At 37.8% G+C, this 23,646-nt stretch overlaps 1 protein-coding gene across 1 annotated transcript in view; it reads left to right on the plus strand.

Annotated features, from left to right (window-relative positions):
* The first annotated feature begins 3,711 nt into the window (after positions 1-3,711).
* Positions 3,712-23,646, plus strand: part of LOC131409263 (alpha-fetoprotein-like) — a 41,402-nt gene continuing 21,467 nt past the window's right edge. Inside the window, exons 1-8 of the mRNA XM_058546347.1 lie at positions 3,712-3,796; positions 4,908-4,959; positions 5,103-5,244; positions 6,570-6,781; positions 12,340-12,472; positions 15,808-15,905; positions 17,037-17,166; positions 22,819-23,033. Coding sequence (XP_058402330.1) covers positions 3,712-3,796; positions 4,908-4,959; positions 5,103-5,244; positions 6,570-6,781; positions 12,340-12,472; positions 15,808-15,905; positions 17,037-17,166; positions 22,819-23,033 — 1,067 coding nt within the window. The remainder of the gene's footprint in view (positions 3,797-4,907; positions 4,960-5,102; positions 5,245-6,569; positions 6,782-12,339; positions 12,473-15,807; positions 15,906-17,036; positions 17,167-22,818; positions 23,034-23,646) is intronic.

The raw sequence follows: 23,646 nt of genomic DNA on the forward strand, positions 1-23,646 counted from the left end.
TGAAATCACGTTATTGCAGCAAGCAATAAATGCAAAACTGTAAAGTTATTTCTCAAAGACCAATGTCGTGTCAACTTGATAACAAAATTAAACAATTAAGAGTCATTCGTTCAGCATCTTTCGCTCACTGGCTAAACTTACCCTACTCCATGGAAGGCAGGACTCTGAAATAGCAACTGTGTGGGCAGAGTCCTCATAGATTCTGTTTTTTCTTGCTCCCGGGAAGGAAATGGGGATTTGAGGGCACGCAGCATTGCTGCTGCTGTCTCTACTACTGCTAGCTAGCATTTATTGAATGTTTTCAATGTACCAAATATTGTCCTAGGTACTTTTCATGAATCATTTAATCCTAACTACTCTTTGAAGTAGGCGTCATTTTTAACCCCATTTTACAAACGGGGAACCTGAGGCTTGGGGAGGTAAGCTAATCTGTTCACTGTCACATGACTAGTAACTGACAGAACCAAAGTTTGAATGTGAGTCCTCTAATTCCAGAACAATATCTTTAGCTACTGTACACCCTGCCTCCTAGGTATGGCCATGTTGTATGCCTTATTCAGAGAAAGGGAGCAGTGCCCAAGGCGTCAGTGACAGTGGCACTTTTCTCCCTCCATTCTGCACCAAAACTGCTGTTATGTTGGAGCTGTAAGTGCCTGGCTATGACGTCTAAGGAGAGGAGAGTGGTAGGTACTGGGAAGCCAGGAAATGAAGGTTAGTCATGGGCTCATGGCCTGATTATCCTGACTGTTCTCTAAACATTTAAGCTTTTTAGTGTTTCAAGGGCTGAAATTGAAGATGATGACTATTTAGTAGGTAATAAGTGAGAATTTTCCCAGAGTCTTTTTGGTATAGCATTTAGAACATAGTCTTTGAGATTCTCATTCATTTATTCCACAAATATTTATTAGACTCCTACTGTGTGTCAGACATTGTGGTTACAATTGTGAGCCAGATTCGACATGCCTCTTGTGTCTCGCTGGGCAGGGCAGAAGGACAGTAAGCAAGCAATCACATACGACGTCACAGGCGCAGGGATGGTAAAAGGCCCCTGCTGTGGGTGTGTGTTGCATAGGTACTCAATCTAAGCTGAAGATGCAGGGTGAGAAGAGGGTGGGGGACTTCCAATTCCTACAGCCGCTAACTTGTTGTATGGCCTCAGTTTCGCTACAATCTACAACCTCCATTTCTTTGTGTAGGATGGGATAATAATCTCCACATCAAAAAGGCTTTAGAGAAATGTATTAAATTACTATATAGAGTACCCACTACAATGGCCAGCAGGTAATAGGTATTTAATTCATGAAGCTATTTTGTCCTTTTACCATTTCTCCAAATATTCTCATTTACTAATGAGGATAACAAAGAAGAAAGTTTTACTTAAGTAATAGATAACAGATTTAGCAAACAGAAGTGAAACAGAGCACAGAGAGCTAATTCAATTTTGTGCCTAATAGTGGATTCTATTATGTGTCCAATATTGTGCCAAGAGCAGCAGATACGAAACCAGAGACCCAGGAACCTGCTGCCATCAGCAAGACTCTATTATCACAGAGGAACTGCCATGCAAATTTCTCTCCACTGACGTGCCAGAGAACGCACTAACAAAAGCAGGTAACCAGTGCAATGTGAGGAAAAGAGGGTGAGGAATGGTTTACTCAAAGACATTTTGCCCAGAGAAGAGAGGATTTGCAACAAGGGCAAGTACACTTACTCTGTATTGCTCAAACAGAACTCATACCAATGAATAGAATAGAACTCCTTGGACTCCATGCAGGAAGAATTTTCTAGTATTAGAGATATTTGTAAATGTGATAAGCCTCAGGGTGCAAATAATGAGTGCCAAAATTGCATGTGCATGCACTGTCACCACCCAGGTTTTTGGTGGGATCCAGGGATGCAGTCCTGGTCTTTCTAAGGTTTCTTTGAACTCTATTTCTATGACTTGGACAAGAATTAGGTTTTCTGTGAAAATAATATTTATTAAAAATCATCGTTGTGTCTTGTACTTGTATACCTCCCATTTTTTATCTTAAAGGCCAGCTGGAAGAGCTTATTATCTTAGAGAACAAATTCTGTGTTGTCTTTTGAATCCTATCACAAAACCCATTCCCTTGCCTTTGCTTAAATAATCCTCACTACTTGTCCTTCCTATGGTCTGAAATTTCCCCATTGATCCCTAATAGGAGACAATATCTTTTTATGTTTTCAAGAATCTCTTACCCTGAGAGGAGGGTTCCCACGGAAAGTTAATTTTGGCTGTTTTTTTAAAGAGAACTTAGCTTAGCACACATATAATAGTTTTTTTTCCTTAAGGGCCAACTCCAATCAATTGATAGTGGCTGTCCTGTGGCGTTGTGCTGCGAATGATTCCAAGGCTGAGCCTAGGTTCAGAGACAAAGAGTGCAGTGATAATTAGTAATGTTGGGAATGGGGGATAGTCTGGCAGCATTCATCCAAACCATTTGCTATCCCTAGAGCGATAAGTCCATTTCTGATAGTTCTAGGATGCTTAGAGTGAGATCTTAAGGGGACAGCTCTGAGGATGCATGACAGAAGAGATGCTGAGCTTTTGGACTGTTTGAAGGACCCTGAAAAGGATGATGAAAACCTGCCAAAGATAATCTTCCCTTTGTTGATCCTGGCTTTCTGTCACACAGGGCCATTTATATTCTTCACCATAAGCCAATGCGTCCCAAATCTAAATAATAACAGACGTGTTTGTTCTTTTTCAGGCAAACATCTCTCTCTTACTTGTGATATTTCTTTGCATAGGAAACCAGAAATGAGACTTTGCATGTAGCAGAATTAAGTAATGGACTGTCAGCTTTAGGGATTATCTAGTCTAAACCCTCCATTTATAAATGAGGAAACTGAGGACAAGAATGGTTAAAGTAGAAACCAGTGATCTCCCATTTCCCCAAATTTTGGACTTTACATGTATCTTAGACTTTTTATTTAATCAGTAATTGCTTGTTTCCTGCCTTAGACCCAGGAACTGGATGATAGGCAAAGTAGACAACAGCTGAAGAAGGTTGGGACCTTAGCTTTTAATACTAGTTCTTGGGTGATGTGGGCTCAGAAGTCAGACAGACTTGAATTTCTACCTGTGAGTCCATGAGCAAATTATATGACCCTAAGTCTTAATTTCTTATTCAAGAAATAAGAATTTTTCTACCTAAATATAGTCATATAAAGTTCCAGACCCACAGTAAGCACTCAATAAATTCAATCCCATTCCCTTGGGTTTGATCCCAAGGCTTGTGCTTCCCACTCTCTCCAGCGGCTTGAAAATGTCCCCAGCACTGGAACTGAGGCCCTAATCATTTATTTGAATCTGGGGTAGTACATGTTTACTCTCTCCCCTGCCACTTTAGAACTTTGTACATGTCAACAGGCGTTTCCAGGAAATGAGATATTTACCAAAAGTGTTTATTGATCATTACAAAGCCTACATGATGTAATCTTGAAAAAAAACCAAGTGGATTGACATGACTCATTTTAAAATCCAGTATTCATTAATGAATGCTGTCTATCAACAATATCTTTTCATTGCCATGAATTTCTTCAATTTTATCAAGGATGTCATGGCCTGCAAAAAATATTTGCCAGAGAAAGGTTAATTATTAATAGCAATTACTCCAAAAGAATATAAAAGGATTCTTCAATTCTCTCAAATGATGGAATACCTTCAATAAAGGTTCATCTGAAATAATGAAGACTGTTAAATTCATATCTTTTCTTGTTTTCTTCAGCTACATTAAATGTCAAACTCTTCAGAGAAGTTTACTAGATGCAGGTAGGGAATTCTATTTACAATCTATACATCTCATGTACCAAGAGATAAGGTATAATGACTACTAAAATTTATACGGAAAGGCATATCTTTCTCAGTGGTCATCACTGTCAATAGAGTCATTGAAAATTGCTAGAAATTAAGTTGTGGAATGGATACGGAAAGAGAGCTAACATATTGGGGCAACACGCACAGGAAGATCTCATTTCTTCCATTCTAGGTGAGAGGATGATCCATTTCAAACTTGTATTTGAAATTAGATAAGTGATTTTAGATAGAGGAACACTGTTTATGGGGCCAGGAACAGTATTATGAGCAACATTATTCAGTACCTATCATGTGCCAGGCCCTGTGCTCACTGCTTCACACATGTGCTTTCATTTAATCCTAACAACCACCCAATGTAGTAGAATTTATTTATATTTTATAATAGAGAAATAGAAACTCAAAAGACCTTATTATTTTCCCAGGGTCATATTAAGTATCAGAGCTAGAAGTTGAACTCAGAATAGCTGAGTAGCCGTTCCCTGTGTTAACATAGCGAACAATAATGGTTTCTTTCTTTAATAGATAGCTGCCAAGCTCTTTAGAAGCTATTAACATAGGAAGGAAGACATTGTTTTCAGTGGAGAACATGTGTATGTTTTGAGTGGGGGTGATGAAGAAGATGAAGATGACGAGCAAATCCAAGATATAGAGATGCTGTCTTTGCCAAATTAAGCCTGTCAAATTGTTAATGTTTATACTTTTGTTCCTAATGCTAAACTTTAATTTTCTTAATATTCTTTGGGTGTGTTACTAACTTCTAATGTGAAGAGTGAAATAACCAAGTTTAATTAATTCAGAAATGTCAGCACAAATACATGCAACTTATTTGTAGGCCAATGATAGATTTTGACTATGCAATATAGTTGAATAGAAATAAGTCATTACATAATACAGTTTAAATAAAAGTGAAGATATATTCTGGTAATTTGTTCTAATTTATGATAGTAAACAAAAATAGATCTGGAAATTAATGAGTAAATAAATATAGATTTCGGAATTGTAAAGGAGGATTTCGATTTGGAAAATTTCCTCTTGCACAAATTAATCTTTTTTTTTTTTTTTCCAGCCATGCAGTATATTAAAAGCCAGAATTATCTGGAGGAAAATTTAAAAGACATGTGAGTTTTATTACCAATATTCTTTCATCTGAAATTTGAAATCACATTAATTCTTTTGGGGATGTGGGACAGTGATGTAAAAAAGAATGATGGAGGAAAGGGTTTGATTCTCTCTTGAACACTCACACAGCGTCATGTTTCAGCACTAGCATTATGGTTGCTCAGTTTCTTCAGAAATCAACTTATAAAGAAGTCCAAACCATAGTTAAAGAGTTGGTAGATCTTGCAGAGAAGTGCAAGACTCTAAAGCGACATGAGTCACCTTCAGAATGCTCTCACCACCTGGTAGGTGAATCATGTTCTGTCTTTTTCTCTTTTTAAAAAAACTAAATTGCAACCAAAAGATGTTGTTATGAGGGGGGATGGTTGAACAATTAGGCAGAGGATTTTAAGGTCACAATATGTACATGAATCACTCTCAAGATATAATCTTTGTAGGTTTATAAACCTACGGTTTATCAGTTCATCCCTGGAAGATCAGACTCTCAGAACCCAACACTCAAGAGAATGAATTATAACCTAGAATGCCAATTTGTTAATTTAAGTTGGTTGCTCTGCCTCTGTCACTAGAATACTACTGTCTGACTTCCTCATATAAAGCTTCCTGGGAAATTAAAGTACTAACTTAAAAAGGTTTCTAAGAGAATATGAAAAAGAAGAAAGAAGTGAATATTATTATAGGCTCTTTTTCCCAGTTAGTAGAGAATCTTGGGAATTACTATTGTCTCTTATAAAGTATGTCTATATTGTGATTAGCAAATTCTTGATAAACACTAACATCTTACAAATTACATATTTTTGGATCAATTATTCTCATGCTAAACAATTTAAAATACAAATGAATAGTTTTCTTCTTTATTTATAGATTTTTTTTTACTCGGTCTTCTTGGAGCTAAAACCTACCTATCTTTTACTAGACTCTAAGTAGACATAGAAAAATCATCAGTCTTATTAGAAACACATTTTAAATGAAGTACTTCTGCCAATAGCTACTCTCACTTATTTTACAGTGATTCTCTCTTATTTCCACTTCAAATGATGACCTTTTGCTGCCCTTATCCCCCAAATCTGGAAACATATGTCATTTGAAGTTTACAGCATCCCACACATTTGCTGCCATCTGAAGGTATTTGAAACTGAATTATTACATTTCCATTTGAATATTTGACACTGAATACACGTTGCCTCAGAGGTCAATTTTAAAATAGGTTCCCACGGAAACGAAAGTGAAAACAATTAGGAAGCAAAGAAACCAAACTACTATCTATTTCTTGGTGGATAGTTCTCATTAAAAATACTTTGGTTTCTTTAGGCGCTGGACATTTTGGCTTATGTTTATTTTAATACCTCTCAACTGTACGGAAATGAAGCAATTACATGGGAAAGGAGAGAATGATAAATTCTATTTGGTCAGTGTGCAGCATGTGGGAATTTAGACTTAAAAACCTAAAAGGCTTTTGCTCAAAAGAGCTATGTCCAGGGACTATTAGATACAAAGTTTAAGATTATGCACTCAGTTGCCCTTTCTTTATAAAAATTCCTTGACTTTCCTGTGGCTAGGAATATAGACCACACATGATTCCCCTTTGAGTTATTATTTCTTCCTACAGATGACTACCTTTCTAGAGCATATTTGTAATGACCAAGGAATGGCTGACAAACATATGTTTTCTGACTGTTGCAATATCAATAACATGGAAAGACACAAGTGCTTCCTATTACACAAAAAAGATGATGCAGATTACAGTGATATATTCCAAATTCCAAATCCTGAGCAGATCTGTGAGATGGTCAAAGAGCATCAAGTGTCAATGAAGGAGAGGTAAGTCATTTCTCCTTGCCGTTGTCTTTGAAGAAGAGCATTTTCCAAATTTGAAGACAGATCTTTTTATAAAAGAGCCCCTGAGAACACAATGCTTTATTACATGGAATTATAGTGAAAATTTGAGCTAAAATATGTATTTTTCTCCCTCAGAATGACAATTATGATCTTAGTGAACCCAACAGGGCATGAAAATGTCTGTGCCATGAAACACTATAAATGACTAGGACCCGGGAAGGACTCAGCTCCTTAACGGTTAGATTAGTCAGACCAGTAACAAATGATGTTGATGAATGATGTCAAGAAGGCCAAGCATAATAAACAAAGAATATTGGGGACAGAGAGCAGGTAATAACTCAGGCAAGGGGCTGCAATTTGGGAGATTCACCAAGGGAAGGCATGAGGGGTATCTGATATGCATGGAGATAGAATCTGTCATTGGGAAACTAGGAATAAGTAACAATTGTAGATTAGACAGAGATGAGTTTTCTACTCAAGAACTCTGATTCTATAATTTCCACCTGGAGGTGATAGCATTATAGGAAATGGATAGGCGAGCTCATATTTTGGTTTCCTACCTAGCATAGAAGTCTATCTTTTGAGAGTGGGGTATGAGCAAGTGGCTGGGGTTTAGAGGCAGGAAACCAATGCCTAGAGAGGTAGAAATGACAAGAGAAATATAAGGCTTCAGTTCTCAAGGAATGCAGTTTGGGCCATCTTATCAAGAGAGACTCAGACATGGGGAATAAGGCAAAGATCTGATTGCTGGATCTACAGTGCAAGGAGCATGGTGGTGATTTGATTTCAGATTTTAGACATGAAATTCTACACCAGGGATGAATGAGCAGACAGGGTGACTTGATGCTGAATAACATAAACTCCTTTAATTCACCCATGCAGGAGCAGAACTGCCCCAGAAAGTACTGAGACTCCAAAGAAGGAATCAAGTGGCCCCAGGTCCTGAGGAAGAAAGGACTAAGGGACAGGGGATTGGGCAGGTTCCAAGGTGTCTGACGTTAGTGGCAACCAAATGCAAACCGAACTATGAGCTTGGCTACCTATTTACTGTAGTGCTATCCACTCTAGGTCAGAATTATAGAATCAGGTTTGGGTTGGACATTCAGAGACTACAAAATCTAACCAATACTCAGGCAGTGAATTTTATCTCTTCTTGAACATTTACAATGAAGTCAGTATTAAGGAGTTAGTTTATATGCTAATTTTAACTTATGTGGATACAACTATAAATATTCAGAGGAAAAATAATTTTCTAACTACTTGCCTTATAATTATAAGCCAATAACATTATTTAATTCCTAGGAAATAGTAATTTATGTCAAAGCTGGAGGAAAAGTCTGCTAGTTCGGACTTATCAAAAGACAGCAAAGTATACAGATGCACAAAACCATAGTCACTGTACCTTTGGATTATCTAAGGAATTTTCAATAACAGTTTGATCATTGTAAGACTTTAGTACCCAACTTCCAACCAAGTGTGACCTTATGTTACCTTACAATAGAGACATTTCATTTTTATTTTCTCTGAGGAAGATCAGCCCTGAGCTAACATCCATGCCAATCTTCCTCTTTTTGCGGAGGAAGACTGGCCCTGGGCTAACATCTGTGCCCACCTTCTTCCACTTTATATGGGACACTGCCACAGCATGGCCTGACAAGCGGTGCGTTGGTGCACACCTGGGATTCAAACCCGGACCACCAGCAGCGGAGCGAGCGCACTTAACTGCTATGCCATGGGGCCGGTCCCGGGACATTCCATTTTTTAAATGGCTCTAATTATTAGAAAGCTTTTATTTATACTAAGTTAAACTTTGCCTTTGGAGATTTGAAATTAGATTGGCTCATATTGAATATCCTCTAAGGGAACTAAGTTACTGTAGCACAAAATGAACTCTTAATTCAGCACAGTACCCAATAGAGAGGAGAAGTATTGAATGACTCCAGTGAAATTTCATATTGGCCAAGAATTTTGCCTTATCTTGGGAGGCAGGTGTATGTTGATACTATTAGTTCTGCTATTCTATTTCTACAAGTTGGGCTTGAGAAACTCTGCTGATACAAACCTTTTGACTGAACTTCCAAGGGTGAGGCTTGGGGCCCCTTGGTGAGAGTGAAGAGGGGGGTTTTTTGCAAAGCATAGACTTACTTTTCTAAGTCTTGTCCAGTTGCAAATAAATGAGGTTCAGTTCTAGTATTTGACTTACTTATCCCTCTTCATGGCTTATGGATGATTTTTCCCTTTATAGTTTTTTTTTTTAATTTTTTTTTTTCCTGAGGAAGATTCACTCTGAACTAACATCTGTCGCCAATCTTCCTCTTTTTTTGCTTGAGGAATATTAGCCCTGAGCTAACATCTGTGCCAACTTTCCTCTACTTTGTATGTGGGTTGCTGCCACAGCATGGCTGATGAGAGGTGTAGGTCCATATCCGGGATCTGAACCCGTGAACCTGGGCTGCCGAAGTGGAGTGTGTGAACCTAACCACTATGCCATGGGGCTGGCCCCCAAGTTTTATAGGTTTTTAAAAAGCAAAAGTAATAATCTCAAAATAGGCTAAATTTCACTGTGGTAGCAAATTGCCTCTAATTTTCAGCAGCTTAATATAACAAAAGTTTTATTTTTCACTTATACTATTTGTCCAATGTAGATTGGTAGGAGGTCTGCTTACCATAGTCACTTAGGGACCCAGGCTGACAAAAACCCATGTCAATACTTGCCTCCTTGATTACTGTGGTAAGGGCAGGGGATGATGGTAAATCATGCATTGCCCCTTAAGTTTCTATTTGGCAGTAACACTCATCGTTTCTACTCACATATCAGTAACCAAAGCAAGTCACACTGTCATGCCTCACTTCAGAGGGGATGGGAATCTGCAATCCTACCATTTGCCTGGAAGGAAGGGAGCCAGAAATACTTGGTAAACAACACAAATGTCCACCACCTCAATCACCCACCAAATGAGAAAAGATTTCTTACTTTAACCAAAAGGAAATGTTACCACAGGCTTGCTACACACATTAGGTGTTAGATAACGTCTCTGCTGATGTTTGGTTAGTGCCTCCTGCAAAATCTCACATCTTGCATTATGGCGCCATTATTCTGTATCTGGCTCTAGCTTTCAGAGAACAGCAAGAAATGCTCTTCTGATAAAGTCATGTATGGATATAGTTCCTGACCCCAGAAATTCTAGCACTTTCTTTGGTATGATTTAGTTTTCTAGATTCTGCAGAACTGGGGGATTCCCTGGCCATTTGTCATGAGAAATAATTGCTTTTTCAATCGTTACAGGGAAAGCAATAAGAGCAAACTTGTCCTTTGATTAGACTACAATGGCTGCTGCAATTGTATCCTTAATTGTATCCTTAATCCTTAATACAAAGTGGAATGGGAGTTAGGGAAGTTGCAGGAATAAAGATTTATGTATCATCCAAGGAACTGGGGGTAGGAGGAAGTTATCAAAGCATGAACCAAGTCCCTGTTCTTTATCTATCAGTTTCCCCATTATCTCTTTAATGTTGAGAACCAGGGCCATTTTTCTGGTGACATAGGCCTGCTTTGTAGACATTACATCCTAAACCTTCTTTAGGGACAACATAGTAATCAGGCTAGGCTAGGCTATGCTGTGGTAATAAGTAAATCCTAAAGCTTCAGTGACTTAATTCAATAAAGATTTATTTCTTGCTCATATCACAATCTATTGAGTGGTTCTCTTAGGTGACTCTTGAGGAGTCTCACTCTAAGCTAAAAATCTATGGGTGATTTTTTCTAGGCCCGACAACAAGCAATTACAAATGACAAGCCTCATAGGGGAAAGCTGCCCTTCCCACAGTACAATTGGTGCATAGTCAGTGCACTGCATTCTCTGAAGGAGTTGCCGTCAAGGACTCAGGCCCCCTGGCTGGATATGCTCCTATGCACAGCTGCATTCCTAGCCCATGTGCCTGCATTTGGAGGCCTCTTTATGGGGGGCCTTGGACAGAGAACTTCCTCAGGCATCTCTGCTGAGAATTCCTTATGAGAGGAATAGAGGGAGAAACCTGAGGAGACTTTTCTGCACTCTAACTCAGTACTCAGGGCTTTCTCACTTCCAGCCCTTTCCGCTCTCCCTCTGCCTTGCCTGAGGGTCCATAAAACAGCAGAAGCCTTTTGGTGGGGCTCCCTCAAGGGTGTTTGTCCCCCTGATCCTTGAATGGTGCTGGTCTGTAGGAGAAAATGGAAGGGGGAGAGTTAGCACTTTCTTCAGTGTAGCCTTTTGCTTATACTATCCCAGTAAGTGATTAAAGTCTTGACTCTTACTTTCATTTTGGCTTTTTCTCTTAATTGGCTACTCTGACACTTGGCATCTCAGCTGTCTCCAGCTCAGCTTGGCTCCTAACAATTCTCCTCCAAGGGGTAACTCAAGAATGCAAGATGTTTCCTTCTTGGAGCCATACCATCTGGAGCATGTGTTTCTAAGATCATGTGAAACACGAAAAGAAATAGTAGGGAACTGTGCACAGAAATTAATAGCCAAAGCTGGAAGTGGTGTATAGCACATTCATTCATATTTAACTGGTGAGAACTCAGTTACACGTCCCCAAACTAACTGCAAGGGAGGCTGGAAAAGTACTCTTCCTGTGCACACAGGAAGAGAAAATGGAAACTCGTGTTTTTACATAGGTGTGTGTGGTATTTTGAGCAAGCTTTGCAGGGTACTACGAGGAGACATGATTATAAGTGAAGGTAGTCCTGATGCCCAGGCTCTCTAATGAGTGTGAGGAATGAATTAGAGAAGGAAATAAAGACTAGGGATTTAGTAACAAACCAAATATTGAGTGATGCATCTTGGAGGACAATGGCATTAACTTTCTTAGCCTAGAAAGAACTTCTGGATGATCTTGAGAGACTCCTTTCCACCCACCAGTAGCTTCTAAATTTAATTCCTCTGCACTAGCTGTACCATCCCACATTTACAATTCAGTTTAAACTGTTGAACTTTCTACCTCCCATTCCTGAAATAAAAGTGAAAAGTTCTTTTTTTTTTTTTTTGTGAGGAAGATTAGCCCTGAGCTAACATCCATTGCCAATCCTTCTCTTTTTGCCGAGGAAGACTGGCCCTGGGCTAACATCCATGCCCATCTTCCTCTTCTTTTTATGGGATGCCGCCACAGCACGGCTTGACAAGTGGTGCATTGGTCCTCGCCCGGGATCCGAACCTGCGAACCTCAGGCTGCCGAAGCAGAGCCTGCGAACTTAACCACTACACCACCGGGCTGGCCCCTAAAAGTGGAAAGTTTTAATTACTGATTTTCTTCCCCCATGAGCCCAGAAGGTAAAGTTGATCACTTCATGGGCACTACGAGAATGTCTGACTAACCTCACAGTGATCTGTCCATAGCGAACATTTGATGCATTTAAGTATAGCGCTACCTCGTCTCCATCACCATGAAATTCTAGAAGTTTCAGGTCAACAAAACTAAATGAATCCTAAGTTTTTAAGAAACAATGTCAGCACATGTTCTTGAATTCCAAATTACGCAACTTTGTATTTGTCCAATTACAGGTACATTTACGAAACTTCTAGAAAGCATCCATTCTTGTTTGGACCCACTGTTCTGACCATGTCTGCTTGCTATGAAACAGCTATTCAGTCATGTTGTCGAGAAGAAAATAAGACTGAATGCTTCCAGATAAAGGTGAAATATTTCTATGTCAGCTGATATTTAGGGTCTTGCCATGCCGAGTGCGGACTGTGGACCGGCAGCATATCCATATACTGGCGTATACTGTTAGAAATGAAGAATCTGAGGCTCTTCTCTAGACCTACTAAATAAGACTGCCTTTTAACAAGATACCCTGGCAATTCGTATAGCCATCAAAATTTGAGAAGCATGATCTAGTATAGACAGTAGTTTATAATAAATATTTAATATTTCAGTTACTATTGCTGCATAAAAACACCCCAAAATTGGGCCGGCCCCGTGGCATAGTGGTTAAGTGTGCATGCTCCGCTGCTGGTGGCCCGGGTTCGGATCCCGGGCGTGCACCGACACACGGCTTGTCAAGCCATGCCGTGGCGACATCCCACATAAACTGGAGGAAGTTTGGCACGGATGTTAGCTCAGGGCCAGTCTTCCTCAGCAAAAAGAGGAGGATTGGCATGGATGTTAGCTCAGGGCTGATCTTCCCCAGAAAAAAAAGAAAAAATTTAAAAAAAAATTAAAAAAAATAAAAACCCAAAATTTAGTGACTCAAAGCCATAGCAACCGTTTTATTCTCTCTCCTGATTTCTGTGGGTCAGGAATTCAGGGAGAGCCCCTCCGGGTAGTTCTGGCTCATGATCTTTCATGTGGTTGCAGTCAGACAATGGTTAGACCTGGGATTCGGGGGGCTGAAGCCCTGGGGGCTTGTTCATCATCTCTTTCTTCTCATATAATCTCAGGGCATCTCCATGTGGTCTCTCTGTCTTGGCTGCTTAGGGCTTCCTCACAGCATGGCAACCTCAGTGCAGTTGGACTGCTTATATATGGTCAAAGGCTTCAAGAATGAGTATTCTAGTGGATACTCCTTTTATGACCTAGTCTCAGAAGTTACTTCTGCTGTACTTTATTGGATGAAACACCATAAAACCTCACCAGCTTGAAGGGGACAGTGTATATACTGTACCTTTTGATGAGAGAATTGTCCAAGTCTCATTGTAAGAAGATGTTGTTCTAGCTATCTTTGGAAAACACAATGTGTTGTTTAATGTTACCCATGTAGAATTTTCTCCTTTGTTGGATAGATGTAAATCAGTGATTAGTTTCATGAGAAAAGTATTTGTTATGCATGTTCATTAAAGTTTCTAAATATCAACATAAAATAATCATCTTTACTTTACTGGAGGGTACCAGATGGATTTTCCAAAGGTCATGCTGAAATGAGCGGCAGTTTGATAACCATTGTGATGAATTCCTCAAAGCTAAATGCGGTGCCACTTTTTCTTTGCTGTTTTTTTGATCTTCTCAGTGAGAACTTATCTCATCTTCATCTAAACTCCATTGGAATTTTACTTATTTCTCCTTCTGAGCTCCTCATGGGCTACTTTGTGTAAGAAATTAAATAACGTATCTGAAGAGTTTCTGGTATATGCTAAGCACTCGGTAATTGTTGCTATTATCCTTAAAGTTATTTATACATATTTCTTACCTTTCTTTTAATTCTTCCCCTGGTGAACTCCAACTCCTTCAGAAGACAATTCCAAACTCCTAAGCAGGACAGTCATCTTTTCCCCTCTTGGTTTCATATAAATTAAAAACTAAAAGCAAGTAATTGTGCAGACTTAGTTTCATTAAATGGCATTTCTGAAAAATGAGCTTTTTCATGGAGGTGAGTTCTTTAGGTAACTTGCACTTACTATTTTAAGCATAAAGTTTTCTTAATCTTAACCCTTTTCAGTGGAAATTTTTCCTTAAGGTATAGCATGCACCTATGATGTGAAACATAAGCAGATGCTTTTAAGTTAGCTAAGAGTTCTTGCCTCCTCTACCTCACCTTGTGTTGTTTATAGTCTTGCTGCTTCCAGGATGTCTATTCCTAGCAATTTTTGCTCCTTCTTCAGAGAAAATTACATCACCAACTGTGTGAAAATCGTGTCTATGATCAGACATTACTTTTTGAGTTAAGTCTTCAGAGATCCTTTTATGAAAAAGAAGATAAACTTTTATGTATTTGATTTCAAATGGGTATAATACAACAAAATAAGGATAAAAATAATAATTATATTTGTTGTTAATTATATAAATATAATTAATTATATTTAATAATAGTTATTATTCAGTAAAATTATCATTAGTTTTCCAGTTTTGTGTTTTGAATATTGCCTTTGTATACATACATTTTCTAAATTGTTCTTAAAAATAGCACTGTCAGGTGCAGTTATCCAAAGTAAAAATAATGTATGGCCAATATAATGTGCTTTTCTTGTGTGTGAGGAAGATTGACCCTGAGCTAACATCCATTGCCAATCTTCCTTTTTTTTGCTGAGGAAGATTAGCCCTGAACTAACATCTGTGCCCATCTTCCTCTATTTTGTATGTGGAACTCTGCCACAGCAAGGCTTGATGAGTGGTGCATAGGTCCATGCCCGGGATCTGAGCCAGTGAACTCAGGCCACTGAAGTGGAGTGCGCAAACTTAACCACTATGTCACCGGGCTGGCCCCCCAATATAATGTTTTAAGTAAAAATATAGAGTTATTTCAAAATTTTAAAATCTTGCTTATATATTCCCACCACATAGAGATATCAATTTTGGTATATTTCCTTTTATTCATTTTTTCATTGACAGAGTTTATTTTGTACGTTGTTGTGATCACACTGAATATATAGTTTTGATTAGAGATTTAAACATACCTACTTTTTATTAGAAGTATAATAAAATCTTTTCAAAATTAACGTGTCATTATTTACTTAACCATCACTGTGCTGTTGAGACATTTTGTCTCCAAAATTTTGCTATTATAACAAAACATGCGTGTTCTCCTTTTTGCATTGTTGTGTTTTTATTTATTTAGAAAATTTTATTAGCCATAGAGTTTCAAAAGTAGAAATCTTGGGTTAAAGAATATGAATATTTTGGGGGTGGGGGCTTCATTAATAAATATTGCAGAGCTGAAGCATATATTTTAGATAACCAGTAGGAGACATGTCCAAGATGACAAGGTTAGTAAGTTGAATAAAAACAAAATACAACTGTAAGACATTACTGAAACTTATTCTAGTGGCTCTCTAGACTTTTCGCTGCTCACTTTCTTGTTCTCATTTATATTTTAAATGTTTGAGGTTCTCGGACAAGTGATCCCTGTGTGAGATGCTATTTTATTTAAAAAAAAAAATTATGCTTTTGCATTTGACCTCTTTTACATAAGACAAAAAACTTTCTAATTTTGAATAAATACACAATTTTCACTTTTCTCTTTTCCTTACTAATTATGAGATTAACTCTTTTTTGTTCTGACCAAATTTTTTCATGAGTTGTTTTTCTAATTACAGCTAGAACTGATCAGGAAATACACTAGAGAAATATCTTTGAGGCATCACCATTTATGTGAAATTGGGATTAAATTCAACCACAAACTAGCAAAAGCAGTGTAAGTTACCTATCTAGATTTGGGGACTGTGCTGCTATTGGATCGCTTCTTTTGATTAGACCTATTGGAAAAATTATTTTTCTCTCATTTAATATGTGTCTGAGTACAAACTTGGTTCTTTTCTCTGTTACTTGCTTGTGCAATAGCGCTCGCAAGGCTGTGCATGGAACTGCACAATCCTCGTCTCCACCCATTATCTCCTGCCTCAATTTCTTCCATCTGCTCAAATCTCTTCGCTGCTTCCTCAGTGCACAAAAGATTCTGTACATTCAGATGCAAGCACTTAATTGTTCTGCATAGTAAAGGCTGGAGGACAAAAAGATTTTCTTTTCTCTTGGAAGAAAATGAACTAGAACTAATTTTAGAAAGGATTTGTGACAACATGGATGGACATTGAGGGTATTATGCAAAGTGAAATAAGCCAGAGGGAGAACGTCAAATATCGTATGATCTCCTTCATTAAGTAGTAGATAATAACAACAGTAAACAAACACCTAGGGACAGAGATTGGATTGGTGGTTACCAGAGGGGAAGGGGGGAGGGAGGAGGGTGAAAGGGATAATTCAGCATATGTGTGTGGTGATGGGTTATAATTAGTATTTTGGTGGTGAACATGATGTAATCTATGCAGAAATAGAAGTACAATGATGTACACCTGAAATTTTTACAATGTCATAAACCAATGTTACTGCAATAAACAAAAAATTCAAAAAAAAAAAAAGAAAAGAGAAAAAATAGAGTTCATAGAGCAATCTCAAAATACTAAGATATTTTTCTTTAAATAGAATGATCTTTCTCACCCAAAAAAAAAAAAAAGTAGTAGATAATAACAACAATAAACAAACACATAGAGACAGAGATTGGATTGGTGGTTACCAGAGGGGAAGGGGGGAGGGAGGAGGGCCAAAGGGATAATTCGGCACATGTGTGTGGTGATGGGTTGTAATTAGTATTTGGGTGGTGAACATGATGTAATCTATGCAGAAATAGAAGTATAATGATGTACACCTGAAATTTATACAATGTTGTAAACCAATGTTACTACAATAAACAAAAAATTAAAAAAAAAAAAAAAAAAAGAAAGGATTGAATTCAAAATGCTGTTTAAAATGTACTTAATTTTCCTTTTAGGGAATTGGTTCTGCTGACTAAAAAGCAACCCAAAGCCAACTTTTCTGAAATTGCCAAACTCACCATGGTTATTAAAAATCTGCATCAGACCTGTTGTGAAGGAAATACAGTAGCATGTGTGGTTGGCAGGGTAAGAGCCTCTTTTCTTAAAACTCACTTCAACCTTTAAAATACACGTAATTAAATAAAGGTGACAGTAGTATAAAATGAATCTAAAAAAGTAATTATCATTTCTCAGTATTACCAGTGGAATGGTGTCTCACCTCCTCTCTCTTCCCAGCCCATGCAACAATTTTTTCTTCCTTCCTCCCTCCCTCCCTCCCTCTCTCCCTCCCTCCCTCCTTCCGTTCCTTCGTTCCTTCCTCATCTTGTTTTACCTTATTTTATTCTTAAATTTGTAGAGCTGACCTCTAATTTACTTCCAAATTGGAATTATATTTCATTCATCTTTGAATCTCAAGTTCTGGAATTGCAACCTACAGCCCCAGGCCATGGAGAAAGAGGAAGCAATCAAGGACAAAGAATGTTATCAAGCAGCAAGGGGCGTGGGGGCACGAACAGCATCATAGAACTTACCTGTCCTACATCCAAATGTAAAGTCTCAAAATTCTAGAGAAGGAAAAAAAGTACTGTCAAAACTTAATAAGGCTTTACTATGCAGCAAGTTTAAAGTCATGTTCCTATTCTTTCTGCAGTTTTGAAAAGTGAATAATTTTCATCATGATTAAAAAAACTCAGCAAGAAAAACTAATACCATGATTTCATGGAGATCCATGATTCTTATGGGCAGGAAGCCCCACCCCCAACCGTTTTAGTCTCATCACACAACAGATTAAGTGATGTGGGTAACAATAGCAATTTAAATGGAAATCCTTGAATAGAACACTCAGTAGGTCCCTAGGATTCTAAGTCCTCAAATCTCTACTTTGCTGGAACAGAGAGTTGGGGTCAGGCCACAGCTTTTCCTTGGTAGTCATTGTCCAGGCTTAGAGCAACATTCAGTTCTACCACTCAGAAAGGCGACAGCTGCCACCGCCAGCTCCATCCTGGAGAGAGACAGTATAAAGTTGTCTCTTGAATTGCTGTTTGTATGACAAGATTCAGCTGGTGCTGGAAGGAGTACTATCCTGCATACTTAGAAGAAGCGCTGGCTCTTCAAGACAGGATGTCAGAATCCCATTTACATAAAGATCAGGTGAATTTGGGGAAAAGTAAAGGGAACTTTGGGGCCTGACAAAATGCATCCTAATTAAAACAAAACAAAACAAAATCTCTAAAATCCCTTAACACATAAACAATACCTATGCTAAACCAGTAACTCTGGAACAGCTCCCATTTAGTCTACACTACGACAGAAATGTCAGAACAACCTTCAGATATTTAATTGCATTGGCCAGTATTTATAAACATTATAAAATAAATGTAGATTGTTTTGACGTTCCTGTCTTGGTCCAGACTATAATAAGAACAGGTTGATTAGAGTTACTGGCTTGACAAAGACATTGTTTACGTTTTGAGAGTTTTCATTCTATTTTAGAGGTTTTGTTTTCTTTTGCTCTAATTAGGATGGATTCTGAACATTAGTAAATGTTCTTTTGTCTTCTTAAGGTGATCATTTGATTCTATCGTGTGACATTCATTGGTGATTGGTGAACTATATTAAAAGATTTCTTAATTTTTAACCATCTTTACATTGCTCAAGTCAATCTCACTTTACTATATCTCTGGACCATGTATCTATCTATCTAAAACTGTCAAATATTTGCATTTATGTTTAGATGTGAGATGGATATAGAACTTTCTTTTTTGGCACATACTTTATCAGGTTTTGGTATTCAGTTATGCTAACTTTTAAAAAATGAATTAGAAGTTTTTTCTTTTGAATTCTCTGAAATAAATAGTGTTGAGACTTATCTGTTTTGTGAAGGTTTGAAAGAACTTGGCTGTGAAGCTGGAGCAGGGATGGAGATAGAAACTGCTCTGATCACTTTTCTATTTCTTTTGTTATGGATTTATTTTAACATTTTTCAGTCCATCCTCACTATTCATGAATTCTGTACTCCTGAATTCACCTACTTGCCAAAATTCATTAGCAACCCCAAAATCAATACTCACAGCCCCTTTGTGGTCATTCATAGACTTGTGCAAGCTCAGAGCTGTGGGAAATTTGAGTTGTCTGATGCACATTGTCCCAGCTGAGATGGAACAAGAGGATGTTCTGCTTTCTTATTTTCGCTCTGATGCTGTAAATAAGTGTTCTTTTTGTGGTCTATTTAGTGCCTCATTTTTCACATTTTTTGCTTTTTATTGGGGATTTATCTGTTTAAATGGCTCCAAGCGTAGTGCTGAAGTGCTGTCTAGTGTTCCTAAGCACGAGAGGCTGGGATGTGCCTTATGGAGAACATACGTGTGTTAGATAAGCTTCGTTTCTGCGTGACTAGCAGTGCTGGTGGCTCTGAGTTCAATGTGAATAAATAACCAATATATATTAAGTAAAGTGTCTTTAAACAGAAACATACATAAAACAAGGCTATGTCTTGATCTGTTGATGAAAATGTGGCCGGAGGCTTGCAGGAACCTAATCCTGTATATCCCTTAGGGCTGATAATTCAGTATTCACGAAATCAGTGTTTATAACTACTGTGAATAATGAGAATCAACTGTACTTATTTTTTGTCAGGTTTTAAAATATGCATTTTCCTTTAAAAAGTCTCCTTCATCAGCATTTTCTCGTTTAGGAATATAGAGTTCTACGTGATAATATTATTATTTGATAATTAAAAACATCAATTATGTAATTATACTTCCTTTTCCCAATGTATTTGTGTTTTCTCCTTTAAATAATTAGCTTTGTGAAGGGACTATTTAATTTATTGATCTTCTCAAGACAAAGTTCTTAGACTTATTTATGAATTCTACTGGATTTCTTCTTTTAATTTTATTAATTCTCTCAGGTTTATTTAATTGACTTATCTCAATTGTTTTGGTTGACTTAGTTTATTTATATTCATTCTTTTTGTGTGTGTGTGAGGAAGATCAGCCCTGTGCTAACATCTGCCAATCTTCCTCTTTTCTTGCTGAGGAAAACTGGCACTGGGCTAACATCCATGCCCACCTTCCTCCACTTTATATGGGACACCGCCACAGCATGGCTTGCCAAGCGATGCGTCAGTGCGCGCCTGGGATCTGAACGGACGAACCCCGGGCTGCCGCAGCAGAGCGCGCGCACTTAACCACTTGTGCCACCGGGCCAGCACCTTATACTCATTCTTTTTTTAAGGACTTTGTTAACAATAATTATTTTGTGTGAACTATCATTTCCTTCATACAATATATGCTCCTGTTTATTTTTTATGTTGATTTGATTCTCTCTTGATTAGAATATTTCTCCTTGTGCTTTCAGGAATGGTGTATGGATTGTATATGTTTGAGTCGTGTGTCCTAGAAAATTTTCAAGTTTTATCAGTTCTCATTATATCCTACCATGTTTCACAGCATCACACCAACTCATAAAGCAAAGATGCTTATAATAGATATTAATTTTTAATATTAAGTGATACAAATTAAAATAGTTTGTCTAGTGTGTCAGTCAACATAATTCAACTTTTTGTGGTAAAGTTCTCTCTCTTTTTCTTTGGCTTCACAGTGCTATTGGACCAACACTGTAGGATTGTATAATAATTGCTATAGAACTAACTTCTCAAAAATGCTTTCTATGTGCCAAGCACTAATTCTAAGCATTTCACTTTTCCTTAACAAGCCCTTTTTCAGTACTTACTCTGTGCTAGGCTCCTTTCTTTGTTCTTAACAAATATTAACTCATTTAATTCCCACAATCTTTTTAGGAAGTAAGTATTATTTTATCCCCATTTTGTAGACTAGGCAATTGAGGCACAAAGAGACAAAATAGCTTGCTTAAGGTCACACAGCTAGGATGTGGCAAAGTCAGGATTAGAACTCAGGAAATCTGATAGAGCTACAGCTGTCAACTTCTGCACTATTTTATTTTTCCACTGATGATTGCAAAGGTGCTGTCTAGAAAACAATGGGTGGTAGAAGTTTTTTATCTACTTGGTATGCCTATATTCTCACCTTTTTTTTCATCAGTTTTTTTTCCCCCTTCTACTACCCTTTAAAATTTGGTATTCCCAATAGAGCTGTTCTTGGCCTTTTCCCTTCTTATTTTGTCAATCAGAGCTGGCTACCATCCAGCAAAGATTCACTCTCCCCTTCCATAGTCTAGAGCAGTTGCTGGGCCATGAACTGCATTTGCTACCTGTCTCACAACTATTGTGGGGCCACCTGACCCAGTTCTGGTCAGAAGTGATTTATGTCATTTCTAGGCCTGGCCTATAAAAATCTCCTGGCCAAAGCACCCCCGATCTGAGGGCAGCATTAGAAGCCACGGGTTGCAGATGACAGAGCCTCTGTCAACCAGGTTCCCAGAACTATTGCCTAGAGGCAATACATCTTCCCTTCACAATGGGACTTTATTGAGACAGAAGCAAACTTGATTCTATTAAGCCACTGAGAACATGCCAGTTCCTTAACTAATGTGCACACTCTCCCTTATCAGTCTCAACCTGACCCCATAATGTAGCTTCAACTTACCACTCTTCAGTTCTAGACCTTCAGCCCATTCTTCTTTTTCTTTCCTGAGCCCTATATTCCCAGGTGCTTAGAGGAAATCTCCATGTAGATGCCTCATAGATGCCTTAAGTCATCTTAGCTCTATACAGTGAAATCTTTGGCTTCCTTTTTTAGCCATCCTCCTCAAACTTATTCTTTTCTCCTGAATATCAATTTCAGCAAATTGTGCTAACATCAACCCAGTGTCCCACATCATTCTAGATTCTTCGTCTTCATCCCATCTCCTGCCTCCAATCTAATTATTGTTTATCAAAATCTTGTCAAATATACCTCTCAGTAGCTCTTAAGTGTTCTTAAGTGTGTGCAATCATTCATTTCATTCGTCTTATTAATTCTCAACTAAATTTTCCCAATAACCTTCAAATATCCTATATATCATTTTCCAAATATGTCATACCCTTTCACCTCTAAGATTCTTTATATATAAAGATGAATAATTCTAGCATGCTCTTCCTCCTCATTTGTTTCCAATTAACTTGTATTTGTCCTTCAAGATTCAAGTCATTAAAGATCTTCGCTCTGTGCTCTATCTAGTTTGGATTGCCAATCTCTCTTTTTTCTTCCAAAGTATATGTGCACTTCCCTTATAACTTCTATTATAATGCATTTTTATTGTTGTTTAATTATTTGACTGTCCAACTAAATTATGAGTTCCTTAAGTGTAGAGACTAGCTTATTCATACACATACACACATAACATTTGTGTGTATGTTTAAGTATATATGTAAGTGTAAGAGTAATACTGCTGTAATATAATACTAATGTGTATAGTAAGTGACAGAGACATAATGTTTCCTAAACTGGGATCCTAAAACAATACAACAATAGCAAAACAATAAAACTCTTCATTTGTATTTTGTTGGGCTAAACATGGAAACAATAATACAGTCTGTCTCCTCTTAAGTTCTTTAAGAGATGTTAAAAGAGCTTGTGATACTTGAATAAGGTCGAATAGAGAAGCTTTCCTTACTACAATGAGTTATCATAAATGACTTTTTTGGTCTCTCAGTTTGCCAAGGATAAAGCAATAGAAGATGCCAAGTTTTTCTCTGGTTTTCTGCTGATAACAATAAAAATAAATAAGTTCAGACTGAAGTCATCAAAAATAACTGCTCCCTTTTACGTTTTATAGAGCCAGCTCATGAACTATACCTGCTCTAAACAGGCTGTGCTATCCAGCAAGATCACTCCATGCTGTGAACTGCCAATGCCATTCCAAGGAGAATGCATTATCAACTCAGAAAATGATGACAAACCTGATCTTTCATCCCTGCCACTCAGCAGGTTCACAGAAGACCAATTTGTGTGTGAACAATTCACTGACAAGCAAGATGAATTCCTACAAGAGTAATATAGCTTTTAGTAAAATCTTAATGAAGGGGTATTGTATTTATGGATTCTTTGGGAGAGGTTGCAAAGTCAAATGACGACAGAGGCTAGCCAATGATGTAAGTGAGTGGTTAAATAAGAACTATGTCCAAGAGGAGTTTCTTTGTGGAGTCCGAAGTCGGCAGCTACTATTTGGCTCCAGCTGCTTGTTGCCATATAGGAATGCAGGCTTTGGGTGGTTGGGTCTACTGCATTTTGAGAGAACCTGGAAGTCTCTTGATTTTTAAATGTTGACAACTAACACAGAAATTTTTTAAAACACAGTGAAGGTCAAGTGTTTGCAAGCTTTTCTCTAAGGGACTTAGAGTCATCTCTAAGTAAGAGTTTCAGATTGGTATACCTGGTCAGTTCTTCTATTCTAATTAATTTAATACCCACTACCAAAGCCATGGTGTGACATTTAAAGAATAGAGAGGTGGAGTATTAACGTCTCTGGTGTCCATTCAGAAGTACATATTAATTTGTACTGTGCATAAGGCAGACTGACTTCAATATATAATATTAAGACAGTATTGCTGTGTGATTGAAATATTTCCACAGTCACTTTGTGAAGCATTATTTGGAGCAAATA

Source organism: Diceros bicornis, chromosome 8 (genome assembly GCF_020826845.1).
Source record: "Diceros bicornis minor isolate mBicDic1 chromosome 8, mDicBic1.mat.cur, whole genome shotgun sequence".
In the NCBI taxonomy this organism is placed as follows: domain Eukaryota; kingdom Metazoa; phylum Chordata; class Mammalia; order Perissodactyla; family Rhinocerotidae; genus Diceros; species Diceros bicornis.